The 13204-nt window shown below is 37.7% G+C and overlaps 1 protein-coding gene across 1 annotated transcript; it reads right to left on the bottom strand.

The window, feature by feature from the left end:
* Positions 1-11259: 11259 nt before the first annotated feature.
* Positions 11260-12015, bottom strand: LOC138898435 (uncharacterized). The gene is made up of 2 exons (XM_070184502.1): positions 11764-12015; positions 11260-11709 (listed from the first exon to the last, which is right to left on the bottom strand). Exons 1-2 carry the CDS (start codon positions 12013-12015, stop codon positions 11260-11262), a joined length of 702 nt encoding a protein of 233 aa, XP_070040603.1.
* Positions 12016-13204: the final 1189 nt, after the last annotated feature.

The raw sequence follows: 13204 nt of genomic DNA, 5'->3' as shown, positions 1-13204 counted from the left end.
TATGAACCCCTAGTGAGAGTGTTTTATGCCAATCTTCGCTCAAGTAAGTCTGCCAAGTTGGAATCCTTAGTGTTAGGAAAGCGCATCGTTCTTGATTGTGCCATATTTGACTCAATTTTTCAGTGTAAGTGTTCTGGTTTTCCCATGCTTTTAAAAAATTCTTGGCCTGATGATTTTGAAATAACCTTTGATCAAGCAAAACGTTGTATTGTTAAGTGTTCATCTGAATCCCTCTCGAACCAGTTAGGTCCAAGTGATGTTAGCTTTGAAACTCATGTTCTAGACCACATTGTTGCAACTACTCTGCTCCCTCGTACTGGCTCCTTCTCTACCTTCTCTCAAAGAGATACCTTACTTGTCTATTGCCTTGTGACCAAAATAAAGATCAAACTATCCTCCAAATGGATGAGCATACAAGGAGTCAACTACGAGGTCAATAGAAATAAGCTAAATAATACTTTAAAATATTTAGGCTCTTCCAAATGGATGTCAAAAGTGCCTTTTTAAATGGTTTTATTGAGGAGGAGGTTTATGCAAAACAACCCCCTGGATTTGAAGATTCAAAGTTTCCTTACGATGTGTACAAATTGACCAAAGCATTATATGGACTTAAACAAGCTCCACGAGCATGGTACGAAAGACTCAACTCATTTCTTATTGATCACGGATTTACAAGAGGTAAAGTAGACACTACCCTTTTTATTAAAAGATCATTGGAAGGTAATCTCATTATTCAAGTTTATGTTGATGATATTATTTTTGGTAGTGCTAAATCCTCTTCTATGTAAGGAATTTTCAAATCTTATGCAAAGTGAGTTTAAAATGAGTATGATGGGAGAGCTAACGTTCTTCCTTGGACTTCAAATTCAACAATCTGAAGAAGGAATGTTTTTATGTCAGAAAACATACATAAAGGAGTTGATTCAGAAGTTCGGTATGAGTAAGACTAAAGCTATTGGCACACCAATGAGTCCTTCAACAAGTCTTGACAAAGATGAACAGGGAAATCCTGTTGATGAAACTAAATATCGTGGAATGATTGGCTCCCTTCTTTATCTAACTGCCAGTCGACCAGATATTATGTTTAGTGTTTGTAAATATGCCAGGTTTCAGTCAGCTCCTAAAGAATCACATCTAACTGCAGTAAAGAGAATTATTCGATATCTCATTAGAACTATTTCTCACGGATTATGGTATCCACGCTCTAACAATTTTAAACTAGAAGGTTTTTCGGATGTTGATCTTGCAGATGATAAGGAAGACAGAAAAAGCACCAGCAGAACATGCCAATTACTTAGAAAAGCACTGGTATCTTGGAACAGTAAAAAGCAAGGATCAGTTGTACTGTCCACAAATGAGGCTGAGTATATCCCCATTGGACAATGTTATGCACAATTAGTATGGATATCTCATCAATTGGGTGACTATGAACTATTCTTTAAACCCATTCCAATTTTCTATGATAACTCTAGCACTATATGTCTCTTAAAAAATCCTGTGCATCACTCTAGGGCAAAACATATAGACATCAATAATCATTTCATTAGAGATCATGTTCTTAAGGGAAATATAGAATTATCTTTTGTTGGAACTACTAATCAATTAGCAGATATTTTCACTAAACCTTTACTTGAAGACAAATTTTTCTTTTTAAGAGAATTACTTGGTATTGTTTCCATTGATCATTAATATTAGGACCTATGTGATATTTTTATGTTTAGTATGCCTAATGTTTAAAATTTGTCTTTTCATAGTCATTAATAGCGCCTCCGAATTCCCTCTCTTTTCCTCTCTTTTCACATCAGTTGCAGCGTTCAAGAAAGGAAAACCATTCATCACGCCTGTTCAACTGACACCCTTTCCTTTCCTGTAGCCAACCGTTAGAAAATCCTTCTTTAAATCTCTGAAATCCTCTTCCAATCTCCATCGTTCCCATTGCCTAGAAACCTTCTCAGAAACTCTCTTCATCCAGTTTCTTTCATGGCTAAACACTCTAAAAATCCCTCAGCCTCCACCAGGAAAAGTACTCGCTCCAGAGAAAAACCTTCTTCCCAGCCTCCAAAACAAGTATACCTAGGGTCCAACTACTCAGAAGGCTTTGCCTCATCTCAGGAAGAACTCTCAGATCATTCTCATCATGTAGGAGAAAAAGCCCTAGGAAAAAGACCTTTGGAAGAACCTCCTGAATCTTTTACTCCAAAGAAATCAAAAATCGATCTCTCAAGTTATTTAGAGTCTGACCTAAATTTCTAGGATTCTCCAAGCAGGGAATTTTTTATTGCTCTGAAAGACAAGCCAATCGCTCATGGCAGAATACTCGACCTTGATAACATGAAAGCCCTAAACTGTAAGGTAAAAGATCGGTTTGTTTATCAAGGCTGGTCAAAATTCTTTTCCGTTCCCCCTCCTAAAGTCTATGAACCCCTAGTGAGAATGTTTTATGCCAATCTTCACTCTAGTAAGTCTTCCAATTTGGAATCCTTAGTGTTAGGAAAGCGCATCGTTCTTGATTGTGCCGTGTTTGACTCAATTTTCCAGTGTAAGTGTTCTGGTTTTCCCATGCTTTTCAAAAATTCTTGGCCTGATGATTTTGAAATCACCTTTGATCAAGAAAAATATTGTATTGCTGAGTGTTCATCTGAATACATCCCGAACCAGTTAGGTCCAAGTGATGTTAGCTTTGAAACTCGTGTTCTAGCCCACATTGTTGCAACTACTCTGCTCCCTCATACTGGCTCCTTCTCCACCTTCTCTCAAAGAGATACCTTTCTTGTCTATTGCCTTGTGACCAAACTCAAGATCAAACTATCCTCAAATTTTATGATTGTAAGTGCTGATAATCCCACCAGTCTGCCCTATGGCATGGCCATCACTCACATTCTGGAAGCTCATAATATCTCTATCTCTGAATATCCATTCGTTTCTGTTTCAAAATCGTACAATTCTAGTGCGTTTGCTACTATGGGATATGTGTGTGTGTGAAGGGCTCCTGGGTTAAGAAACAAGAAGGTGAGATCAAGCATGTTCAACCTGATCTCAAGACCAAAGCCTCTGTTTTCCATCACAGTCTTAGTAATCCTGACTTTGCTGAGAAACTGACTGCCATTGACAACCAGCTGACCACCATCAAAGATCTTCTTGATGCCACTCAGTCCACTGTTGGGGACATTCATTCAATCTCCAAAGAGACATGGTCTGATATTTCAAAGATAGGGATTGCAATTCTCAGAGTTAGGGAAAACGTAGTCAAGCCATTCAAGGAAGTACACGAAAGGCTTGATGGAGTGACTGTCTCAACTAATTCTAGCTTTGATCAACTGAAGGAGGCGATTTGCAACACTCTTACTTATTTCTTGCGTGTTTTGGACTGGATAACCAGTCGTTGGATGATTTTTTTATATAACTCTGCATGCATATCATGCTACAAATTCTGCTTTAGTATCCGGTGAATTGTTGTTTTTATCCCCTCTTTGCTGATATCAAAGAGGGGGAGAGGGCTATACATATATTTGTGCAGGTACATCCATTGCAGGGGGAGTCGACTATAGATACTACAGGAGAAGTCGACTAAAAGAAGTAGTCCCAACGGCACCTATTGAGGGGGAGTCAACTGCACTCATTGAGGGGGAGTAAAATACAGGAAAGTTAACTGATGTTTACATATATTATTTTTTTATCATCATCAAAAAGGGGAAGATTGTTAGGTATTAGTTTTAATGATGAAAAATAATATAATTACTTTTGGTGTAGGGACTCAAGGAAATCAACCAAGATCGAAGTGCACAAAGAGAAACAATCCAAGCTGAAGGAAGAAATCAATCAAAGATTGATTGAAGCATTCAAAAGGAAAAAAAGCACTGAAGATCCGGCGAGATAATCAATCCGAGATTGATTAAAGAGTTAAAAAGGAAAAGAAGCATTGAAGATCCGGCAAGATAATCAATCAATAGCTATTACTGGAAGGACCCAGAATTAAGGAGCAAATCCGGCGCTATCAAGACTTAAAAATGAAAAGCTATCAAAGTCCACACATCAAGGAAGAGTAACAAGAATTAACCTTATTTTGGAAAGAATCAATTTCTTTCCAAGGATCAAATCTCTTGGGTTGGAAAATCTCCTCAGTAACGGTCTCCTACAAAATATTTATACGCAACCTTAAGTCTTAGAGAGACATACTTTGATCAAACCAATTACCCTCTCTTTGTTCTACTTAAAACAAACATTGTTGCTCTACTAGATCTGATGTGTAACAAGTAAGAGAAGAAGGACAGAAAAATACTGGTGAGGCATTGTATCAAGAAAAGACGAGTGACATAGAAACTGAGCTGTTGGTGTAAACTACACCATTCACTTTGTACTCAAGAAACTCAATCACTGAAAGAGAACTCCCTTGCAACCCAAGGGGACTGGACTAGGATTCACATTGAATCCGAACCAATATAAAAACTCTGGTGCCTTTAATTCCTGCACTTTACTTCTACATTTTAATTCTACACTTCTTATTAACTCGCTATTACATCTAGTCAACTAATTGGAAAATTAGTCAACTTATAATAATTCATTTTTTCCTTCAAAGTTAAGGTGTTTGATCAAATTTTTAGAAGGAAAAAAATATATTTTTGAGTAGAAGCATAAGCAGTTTTTGAGATACAAAAAAGTGAATTCTCTCCAAAAGTACTTTTTTGAAAAACACTTTTTGAAAAAAATATATTTAAAAGTTTGGGCAAGCACAAATTGCTACTCAAAAATATTTTTTAAATTAATTAGTTATGTACAAACTATTTCTCACTAAAAGTACTTTTTTGAATTGAGAAAACTACTTTTTAAAATAAGCAGATTTTAAAAGCTTGACCAAACAGGCTATTAAACACGTTCTTTCCTTAACAAGAATCAATTGAGTAATAATTCAAACTCCATAGTAATTAATTCTAAGAGGTCCAGGAAAACTGGAAAACTTGTTTGCCTTGAATATTAAGAAACAATCCATAAGTTTTTAAATGCCATTCACATCTATTAATTATATATTTTTAGTGCATTACTTACCTTGCATTTTGGGGCTTTAATACTAAACTATATTATATTTGTACTTACCTTGATTATTTGATGACGGAAAATATTATGATGTATAATTGTGCAATATTTGAAGATAAAACAAAAGAGGACAAAAAAAAAGAAGAAGAATTGATAAAAGAAGAGAAGCTAATGCAAAGAATTGCAAAAGTTAGGCAGAAAACAGAAATTGAAAACAAAGCAGATTCTATGGAATTGAAAACGCGAGCTTTATTTCTCGCTATAAAGCTGGCGTCGCGAGGCTTATAGCGAGGACGGAGCGCGCGACAGAGCTCGCGAGGCGAGGTCTACAACGAGGTGTTCGTGTGTTTTGGGTTTTAAAGCCTATTTTGTCTCCTATTTGATTTTGGATTTGATTATTTCGTTTAGATCTTTTCCCTACACATATAAATAGTCATTAAATATTATTTTTTGAATAGGAGACCGACATTAGAGATTTAGACCGAGAGACCGACATTAGACCGAAGATTCGACCTAAGGAGGGAAGAACACATTAGGAGCAAGGCGAAGAATTCTTCTACGAGTTTTTCACTTTCTTCTTCCTATTTTCATTATTGGTTATGAATTCTAGTATTGTAGTTATGCATACTATTATGAATAGCTAATTTGTTATCTAGAATTTTGATAGAACCTTTTGTATGATAAATTCTTGTTATGGTTTTATATAATTGAGCCGTTGGATTTCTCTATTTGTTCAACTACGTTTATATTGTGGTTGGTTGAAGAGCTTTCAATCAATTATACCTATTTAGGATGTATTACTCGGGAGAGAGTGCATATTTAGATAATTGTTGAACAATATCATTCCTAACGTATATGAAGAATCAATACGGAGGGTTTAAAGGTGGGATTAGGGATAACGAAACCTTGGTGCGACCCGAGTGAGCCGTACTTAATGCCAGCTAGCGTAATTCGGGAGAATATGTCTAATAAATTATGGTAATTACTCGGGAGAGAGTTATGACACTCAGAGCGCTCATGATCGGTAGAGAAAACTTAGGCGAAATTATAGAAGGCATAGTGGGATGGATTCCGACAATTGGGAAAATCATAACTCTAGACCTCCTTAGTCTTGTATCAAATTTCATCCTTGTTAGTTGATAATTTTGCTGCTTTATAATAGAGTTAGTTAATTAATTAGAAATAAATATTATAATCTCTATAATTAAAAAATTATTTGGACTTGTATTTCTTAGCAATATTGAACAGTTGTAGCTAAGCTTTAGTTCTCTGTGGGATTCGACTCCGGACTTATAAATCGGATTATATTTGCAACGACCGCTTAGTCCTTTTTATAAGGCATAGTTGGGCGTGATCAATTTTGGTGCCGCTGCCGGGGAACCAATGGTGTAGTTGTAGGTGTACATATTGCTAGATTGCAAGTTTGAACTTTTATTTTTGTTTTCTTGTATTTGATTTTTTATATTTTTGTTTTACTTTTTGATTTTAGAAATATGGCATCTTGAAATTATGAGAGTTTTGATGTTGGTAATTCTACTTTTGATCATCCTTATGCATATTGTGGAGGAAACTACCCATGAAAAAATTATCAAAATATTTTCGAGAGCGACTTATGTGCACCAACTCAATCTTATGTGTGGAATGTGTGTGATATGTGTGGTGGTCAAGATGGTCACTTTCATGATTGTGCTTATATTTCTTATCCTCCCCCAACCCCTTACTATGATGGTTCTATTTTTTTTGGTGAAGTTAATAGGAACAAAGAACCTAGGGAAGCTGACCTGAATGAGATCAAAGATATGTTAAAGTATTTCATGGAACAAAGTAATAAGAAACAACTGCAAATACAAAGGCTATGCGATACTATCCAAAAGCAAGAGGCAACTATTCATAACCTGGAGGCACAAGTGAGTCAATTAGTTGAAGCATTTAATGCTCAATAAGCTGATATTGTGGATAGTAGCCAAAAGGAGCATGCATTAGATGCAGAAATTGAGGTACCAATAGAGGGGTCCATAGTAGAACACCAACAATCAATCAAACTCGAATTTGAGGGTGCCGATGTTATAAAAGAGATACTAGAGTCAACCAAGGATATTGATGATACATATTTAGTTGACTCTAGTATCATTGGTGTTGAGGATGTTGGCAGTCCCAATGTTCATACAGTTGAGCGCATTGGTCCACACTCCAAGTATTTTTCTACATTGTGTTTGGATGATGATATAGAAGTAGAGTCATCCGAGCCACTTGAGGAGTCAAGGAATGAGGAACAAGGTGCCTACATTCTGGAATTCTTCTTGCCAGAAAGTCAGAATTACACATCTCGTCTAAAGGCCAAGAAGTGCAGAATACTACATTATTTTATTAGGCCAGTCAGATTCGTTCTACCATCCCAGGAGCATGATCATAGAGTAGAATCAAAACTTGGGGTCCAATACATAAGTTCAAAGTGGAGGCAGAAAGTGATTCGCATCGTGCCGCGACGTTAAATCAAGCGCTTGTTGGGAGGCAACACAGCTTTACTGCTTTCTTTTTTTATTATTTTTTTATTTTTTTATTTTTATTTTATTTTTTTAAATTTTATTATGTTTGTAGTCTCGTTTTTTGATTTTCTAGGAGCATGAAAAGCAAAGCCATTTGAAGGATGCAACAACAAACCAGATGGTTGGAACTAAGTGTGAGGTACCCTCACGAAGGACCAGGCCTGGGAGAAGTCTGAGTACCCTATGAGCTGCTAGTACTTCGGTCTTTGGCCTACCACGAAGTTCCTTTTACCCTCTTATATTTATGGGTGTGCATTGGGGACAATTCACAATTTTAAGTGTGGGGTGAGGAGATTGTCTTGGTGACTTTCTATGCTATTTTAATTGTGTTAGTTTAATTCATTAATTTTTTTAATTTTTTTGCAAAAATAAAAAAGATTGGACTTTTTCCGACGATGGATCTCCTAAACAGCTTTCTTGAGGGATTAAAGTCTAAAGAAAAAAAAAATTTCATTCAAGGTAGTGTAATAATCCTCCGTATTTTTTCTTTGTGCCTCGGTTCTTTTTCATGGGATGTAGTTTGAACCGGGTCATAGTTTTTATTTTTAGAGTAGAAAAGGATTTAGGGAATAAAAGAAGGAAGATGAAATTCCTAGGCGCTTTTTGACTTGTTTGATAGTAGCATATTTAGGCGCTAGCATGTGTATTACCTTCCCTATAGGTTGAAATTGCTTATGATGCCTTATTGAGTCAGATAGCAGGTCTATTGACGCCTATGTCTCATTTTCTTGACTTATGTTCACTTTGTGCTTAATGCTTAATATCTCGTGGCTTCGTGAATACTTGCATTGCTTGAGAGTTAGAATGAGACCATCCTTAGTGAGTCATGTGCCGCGTGTGAAGTGAGTTTTTGTGTAGTCCATGTCATTGTGATTGAGTCTAGAACTTGTCCCGTATGTGAGTTGAAGCGAAATTTTAGGTGATGCTCGATTTGAAAAAAATGATTTTAGGCTTTCTTTGATCTTGTTGAGCTTATTGTTTACCATAAATAAAATTTGTCCCTAGTTTAACCCTTTTCAATAAATAGACTTTTATTTGGCACTCACATTACAAGCCTATACCCTTTTTGTTCTTAATTGACATTGTTTTGATCCTTTTACCTCTTAAATCACTTTAATTGTGAAATGAGCGCTAGAAGAAGTAAAGATTAAGTGTGGGGTGACTTTTGTGTGGAACCAATGAAAAAAAGAAAGGTGCACTTGTTTGGTAAAAGAATGCACCACTAGTGGAAATTGCAAAAGAAAGAAATTTTTTTTAGATGAATAAATTGATATCTTGTTCTTGATAGTGGGTATGAATTAAAATAGTACCTAAAGAAAGAGGGAACGTTGTTAAGGATGATTTTATTTGTGAAATTGAAGTGGATTGAGGAATTTGCGCTTAAAGTTATTATGTGATGTGTTAAAGTGCTTAGGAGGGTGAACCACTATTCCTAAATATATCTTACCCATCCCTTAGCTCACATTACAACCTTGAAAAAGTCTTAATTGATTTTAGATCGAGTAAGCCTACATTCGTAGAGATTTACATTAAGGGCAAGCATATGGTGCCAATTACATGCATGTGACTTCTGTTGTGAGAGTGGGGAATTTCTTTGATTTATCTGAGTCCTTAAAATATATTTGAGCATTTGATTCGAATGTGTGGATTCAACTTACTCATTTATTCTTGTTGTAAGGGCACATGATTTCGCGAGGGATAGGTGACGTTATTAGACTTCTCTCTATGATGTTGGGTGTTCAAGCCATGAGTGCATTGTGACTTTTGAGTCGGTTTTTGAAGCTAAGATTGTTATGAGCATGTTGTCTTTGTTGAATATTTTTGAAGTTTGGCATAAGAAAAATGAAGTATATGTGATTGCATATGCCTCAATTGTGTAAAAATAAAGTGCTCAAGGATAGTGTGAATTGTTAATTGACTCGAGGATGAGAAACATTTAAGTATGGGGTAGTGATGTTTGGCTATAATTATATATTTTTAGTGCATTACTTACGTTGCATTTTGGGACTTTAATGCTAAACTATACTATATTTGTACTTATTTAAGTCTATTTTATGTGTAGGTATGTTGGAGATGAAATTGGAGCAAAGTAGAGATTTTATGTGTATTTTATATACTATAAGAACGGTTCATGATTATTTGATGATGGAAAATATTATGATGTATAATTGTGCAATATTAGAAGATAAAACAAAATAAGACCCCAAAAAAAAAAAGACAAAAGAAGAATTGATAAAAGAAGAGAAGCTAATGCAAAGAATTGCAAAAGTTAGGCAGAAAACAGAAATTGAAAACGAAGCAGATTCTATGGAATTGAAAACGCGAGCTTTATTTCTCGCTACAAAGTTGGCGTCGCGAGGCTTACAACGAGGATGGAGCGCGCGACAGAGTTCACGACAGAGCTCGCGAGGCGAGGTCTACAGCGAGGTGTTCGTGTGTTCCGGGTTTTAAAATCTATTTTGTCTCTTATTTAATTTTGGATTTGGTTATTTCGTCTAGATCTTTTCATACATATATAAATAGTCATTATACACCATTTTTTGAAGAGGAGACCGACATTAGAGATTTAGACTGAGAGACCAACATTAGACCGGAGATTCGACCTAAGGAGGCAAGAACACATTAGGAGCAAGGCGGAGAATTCTTCTACGAGTTTTTCACTTCTTTCTTCCTATTTTCATTATTGGTTATGATTTCTAGTATTGTAGTTATGCATACTATTATGAATATCTAATTTGTTATCTAGAGTTTTGATAGAACCTTTTGTAGGATAAATTCTTGTTATGGTTTTATATAATTGAGCCGTTGAATTTCTCTATTTGTTCAACTACGTTTATATTGTGGTTGGTTGAAGAGCTCTCAATCGACTGTGCCTATTTATTGTGTATTACTCGGGAGAAAGTGCATATTTAGGTAGTTGTTGAATAACATCACTCCTAACGTATATGAGGTATCAATACGGAGGGTTTAAAGGTAGGATTAGGGATAACGAAACGTTGGTGCGATCCGAGTGAGCTGTACTTAATGCCACCTAGCGTAATTCGAGAGAATATGTCTAGTAAATTGTGGTAATTACTTGGGAGAGAGTTACGACACTCAGAACACTCATGATCGGTAGAGAAAACTTAGGCAAAATTATAGAAGGCATAGCGGGAAGGATTCCGATAATTGAAAAAATTATAACTCTAGACCTCCTTAGTCTTGTCTCAAATTTTATCCTTGTTAGTTGATAATTTTACTGCTTTATAATAGTTGTTAGTTAATTAGTTAGAAATAAATATTATAATCTCTATAATTAGGAAATTATTTGGACTTGTGTTTCTTAGCAATATTGAACAGCTGTAACTAAGTCTTAGTTCTCTGTGGGATTCGACTCCGGACTTGTAAACCAGATTATATTTGCAACGACCGCTTAGTCCTTTTTTTTTATAAGGTATAGTTAGATGTGATCAAATTTTGACATCCTCATCGACCAATCCTTCTTCTTCACGAACAACATGGACGCACCTCAGGGCGAAAAACTTAGTCTAATGAAGCCCTTATCAAGCAAGTCTTGCAACTACTCCTTCAACCCTGGCAGGGCCATACGGTATGGAGGAATAGAAATGGACTGAGTGTACGGACCCAAATTAATATAAAAATCAATATCGCTGTCGGGTGGCATCCCCAACAGTTTTGGAGGTTACACCTTGGGAAACTCGCGAACAACGGGTACTGAATCCATGGATGGAACCTCCGCACTAGAATCACAGACATAGGCCAAATAAGCTAGACATCCCTTCTTGACTATACGTCGAGTCTTCATATAAGAAATAACTCTGCTGGTAGAGTGGCCTGGAGTCCCTCTCCACTCAAATCGAGGCAACCCCATCATGGATAAGGTCACCGTCTTGGAGTGACACTCCAATATAGCATGATAAGGTGACAGCCAATCCATACCCATGATGATATCAAAATCTATCATATCAAGAAGTAGAGGATCTACGCTAGTCTTAAGACTTCCAATAGTAATCACACACGAGCGATAGACGCGATATACAATAATAGAATCTCCAACCGGCATAGACACATACACAAGAGCAGTCAAAGAATCACAAGGCACAACCAGATATGAAGCAAAATAGGATGACACCTAGGAATAAGTAGATCTCGGATCAAATAAAACTGAAGCATCTCTATGACAAACTGGAACAATACCTGTAATAACGGCGTTAGATGACTCAGCCTCCTGCCTAGGTAGGAAAGCATAGCATCGGTGCTGGGCCCTACCACTATGAACTACATCTCTGGGATGACCTCTAGCTGGCTGACCTCCACCTCTAACGGCTTGACCTCCACCTCTAATGGCCTGACCCCTTCCTCCAGCTGGCTGAGCGGGCGGTGGAGCAACCGATGCTGGAACCATGGCACAAGAACTCTGTTGTGGCATGCCTCCCATAATCTCGGATAAGACCTCCTGATGTGCCTGATACCACCACACTCAAAACACCCATCCTGCTGTTGTGGCTGCTGAAGCTGAAACTAACTCGAACGGGCCGGATAACCACGGTGATAGCTCTAAATCAGAGGCGCATTGATAGGAGCTGACGGTGAACTGTAGACTGGCTGCCCAGAGTAAGGCACATAAGGACCACGACTCCCTAAAGCACTGTGAGATGCCTGAAGCACTGAATGAAATGGCATGGGAGGATGGCCCCTACCATAAGTACCCTTGCCTCCAGATGAGGCGCCACTGAAACTACTGGAATGACGAGGCCTCTTATCTGACACCGACCCTCTCTCCTGAATACGAACTAACTTGATCCGTCTAGTAATATTTATGGCCATTTGGAAGAAAATATCACTCCGTCTCCTTGGCCATCTGAAGCCTGATAGTGTAAGTAAGTCCATCAATAAATCTCCTCACTTTCTCCTTCTCAGTAGGGAGCAAGAAATTGGCATGGCGAGCTGGTCCACAAAACGAGTCTCGTACTGGGTAACAATCATACTACCCTGCTGAAGACGCTCAAACTGCCTGTGGTACTCCTCTCTCAGGGTGATAGGAATAAAATTCTCTAGAAATAGCTATGAGAACTGATCCCAGGTAAGTGCAGGCGACCCAACTGGTTTAGTTAACATATAATCTCTCCACTATTTCTGGGCGGAACCAGTCATCTGAAAGTTTGCAAAATCGACCCCATTGGTGTCAACTATACCCATGTTGCGCAGCACCTCGTGGCAATAGTCCAGAAAGTTCTGTGGGTCCTCAGAAGATGCACCACTGAAATGAACAGAAAAGAGTTTGGTAAACTTATCCAACCTTAATATAGCCTCAGAAGATAAAGTGTGCCTATCACCAACCTGTGCCACAACGACCGGCTGAATTACCCCAACCGGCAGGGCTGTTGGAGTCTGATACTCGTGAGCCACCTGCTCCGGGGTGTGAGTAGCGATAGTCTGTGCTCCTCCCCCAGCCCGAGATACGACTGGTGCCACCGGAAAGGTACTGGTCTGGGCCACACTTTCCATAAGGCCCACCAAACAGACTAGAGCGTCCTAAAGCACTGGAGTGGCTATGAACCCCTCCAGAACTTGAGCTAGTCCGACGAGAATAGTTTGAGCTGGAACCTCCTCCTCAAAATTCACCT

Source organism: Nicotiana tomentosiformis, chromosome 9 (genome assembly GCF_000390325.3).
Source record: "Nicotiana tomentosiformis chromosome 9, ASM39032v3, whole genome shotgun sequence".
Taxonomy (NCBI): Eukaryota; Viridiplantae; Streptophyta; class Magnoliopsida; order Solanales; family Solanaceae; genus Nicotiana; species Nicotiana tomentosiformis.
Note: the sequence above shows the minus strand (reverse complement) of the source record. Positions and strands in the feature narration are given on the sequence as shown.

Coding starts and splice junctions, on each gene's coding strand:
- LOC138898435 (XM_070184502.1), bottom strand. CDS start 12,015: ATGGGAGGCATGCCACAACAGAGTTCTTGTGCCATGGTTCCAGCATCG. Junction 11,710..11,763: donor TTATTACAGGTATTGTTCCA/GTTTGTCATAGA, acceptor ACTTATTCCTAG/GTGTCATCCTATTTTGCTTC.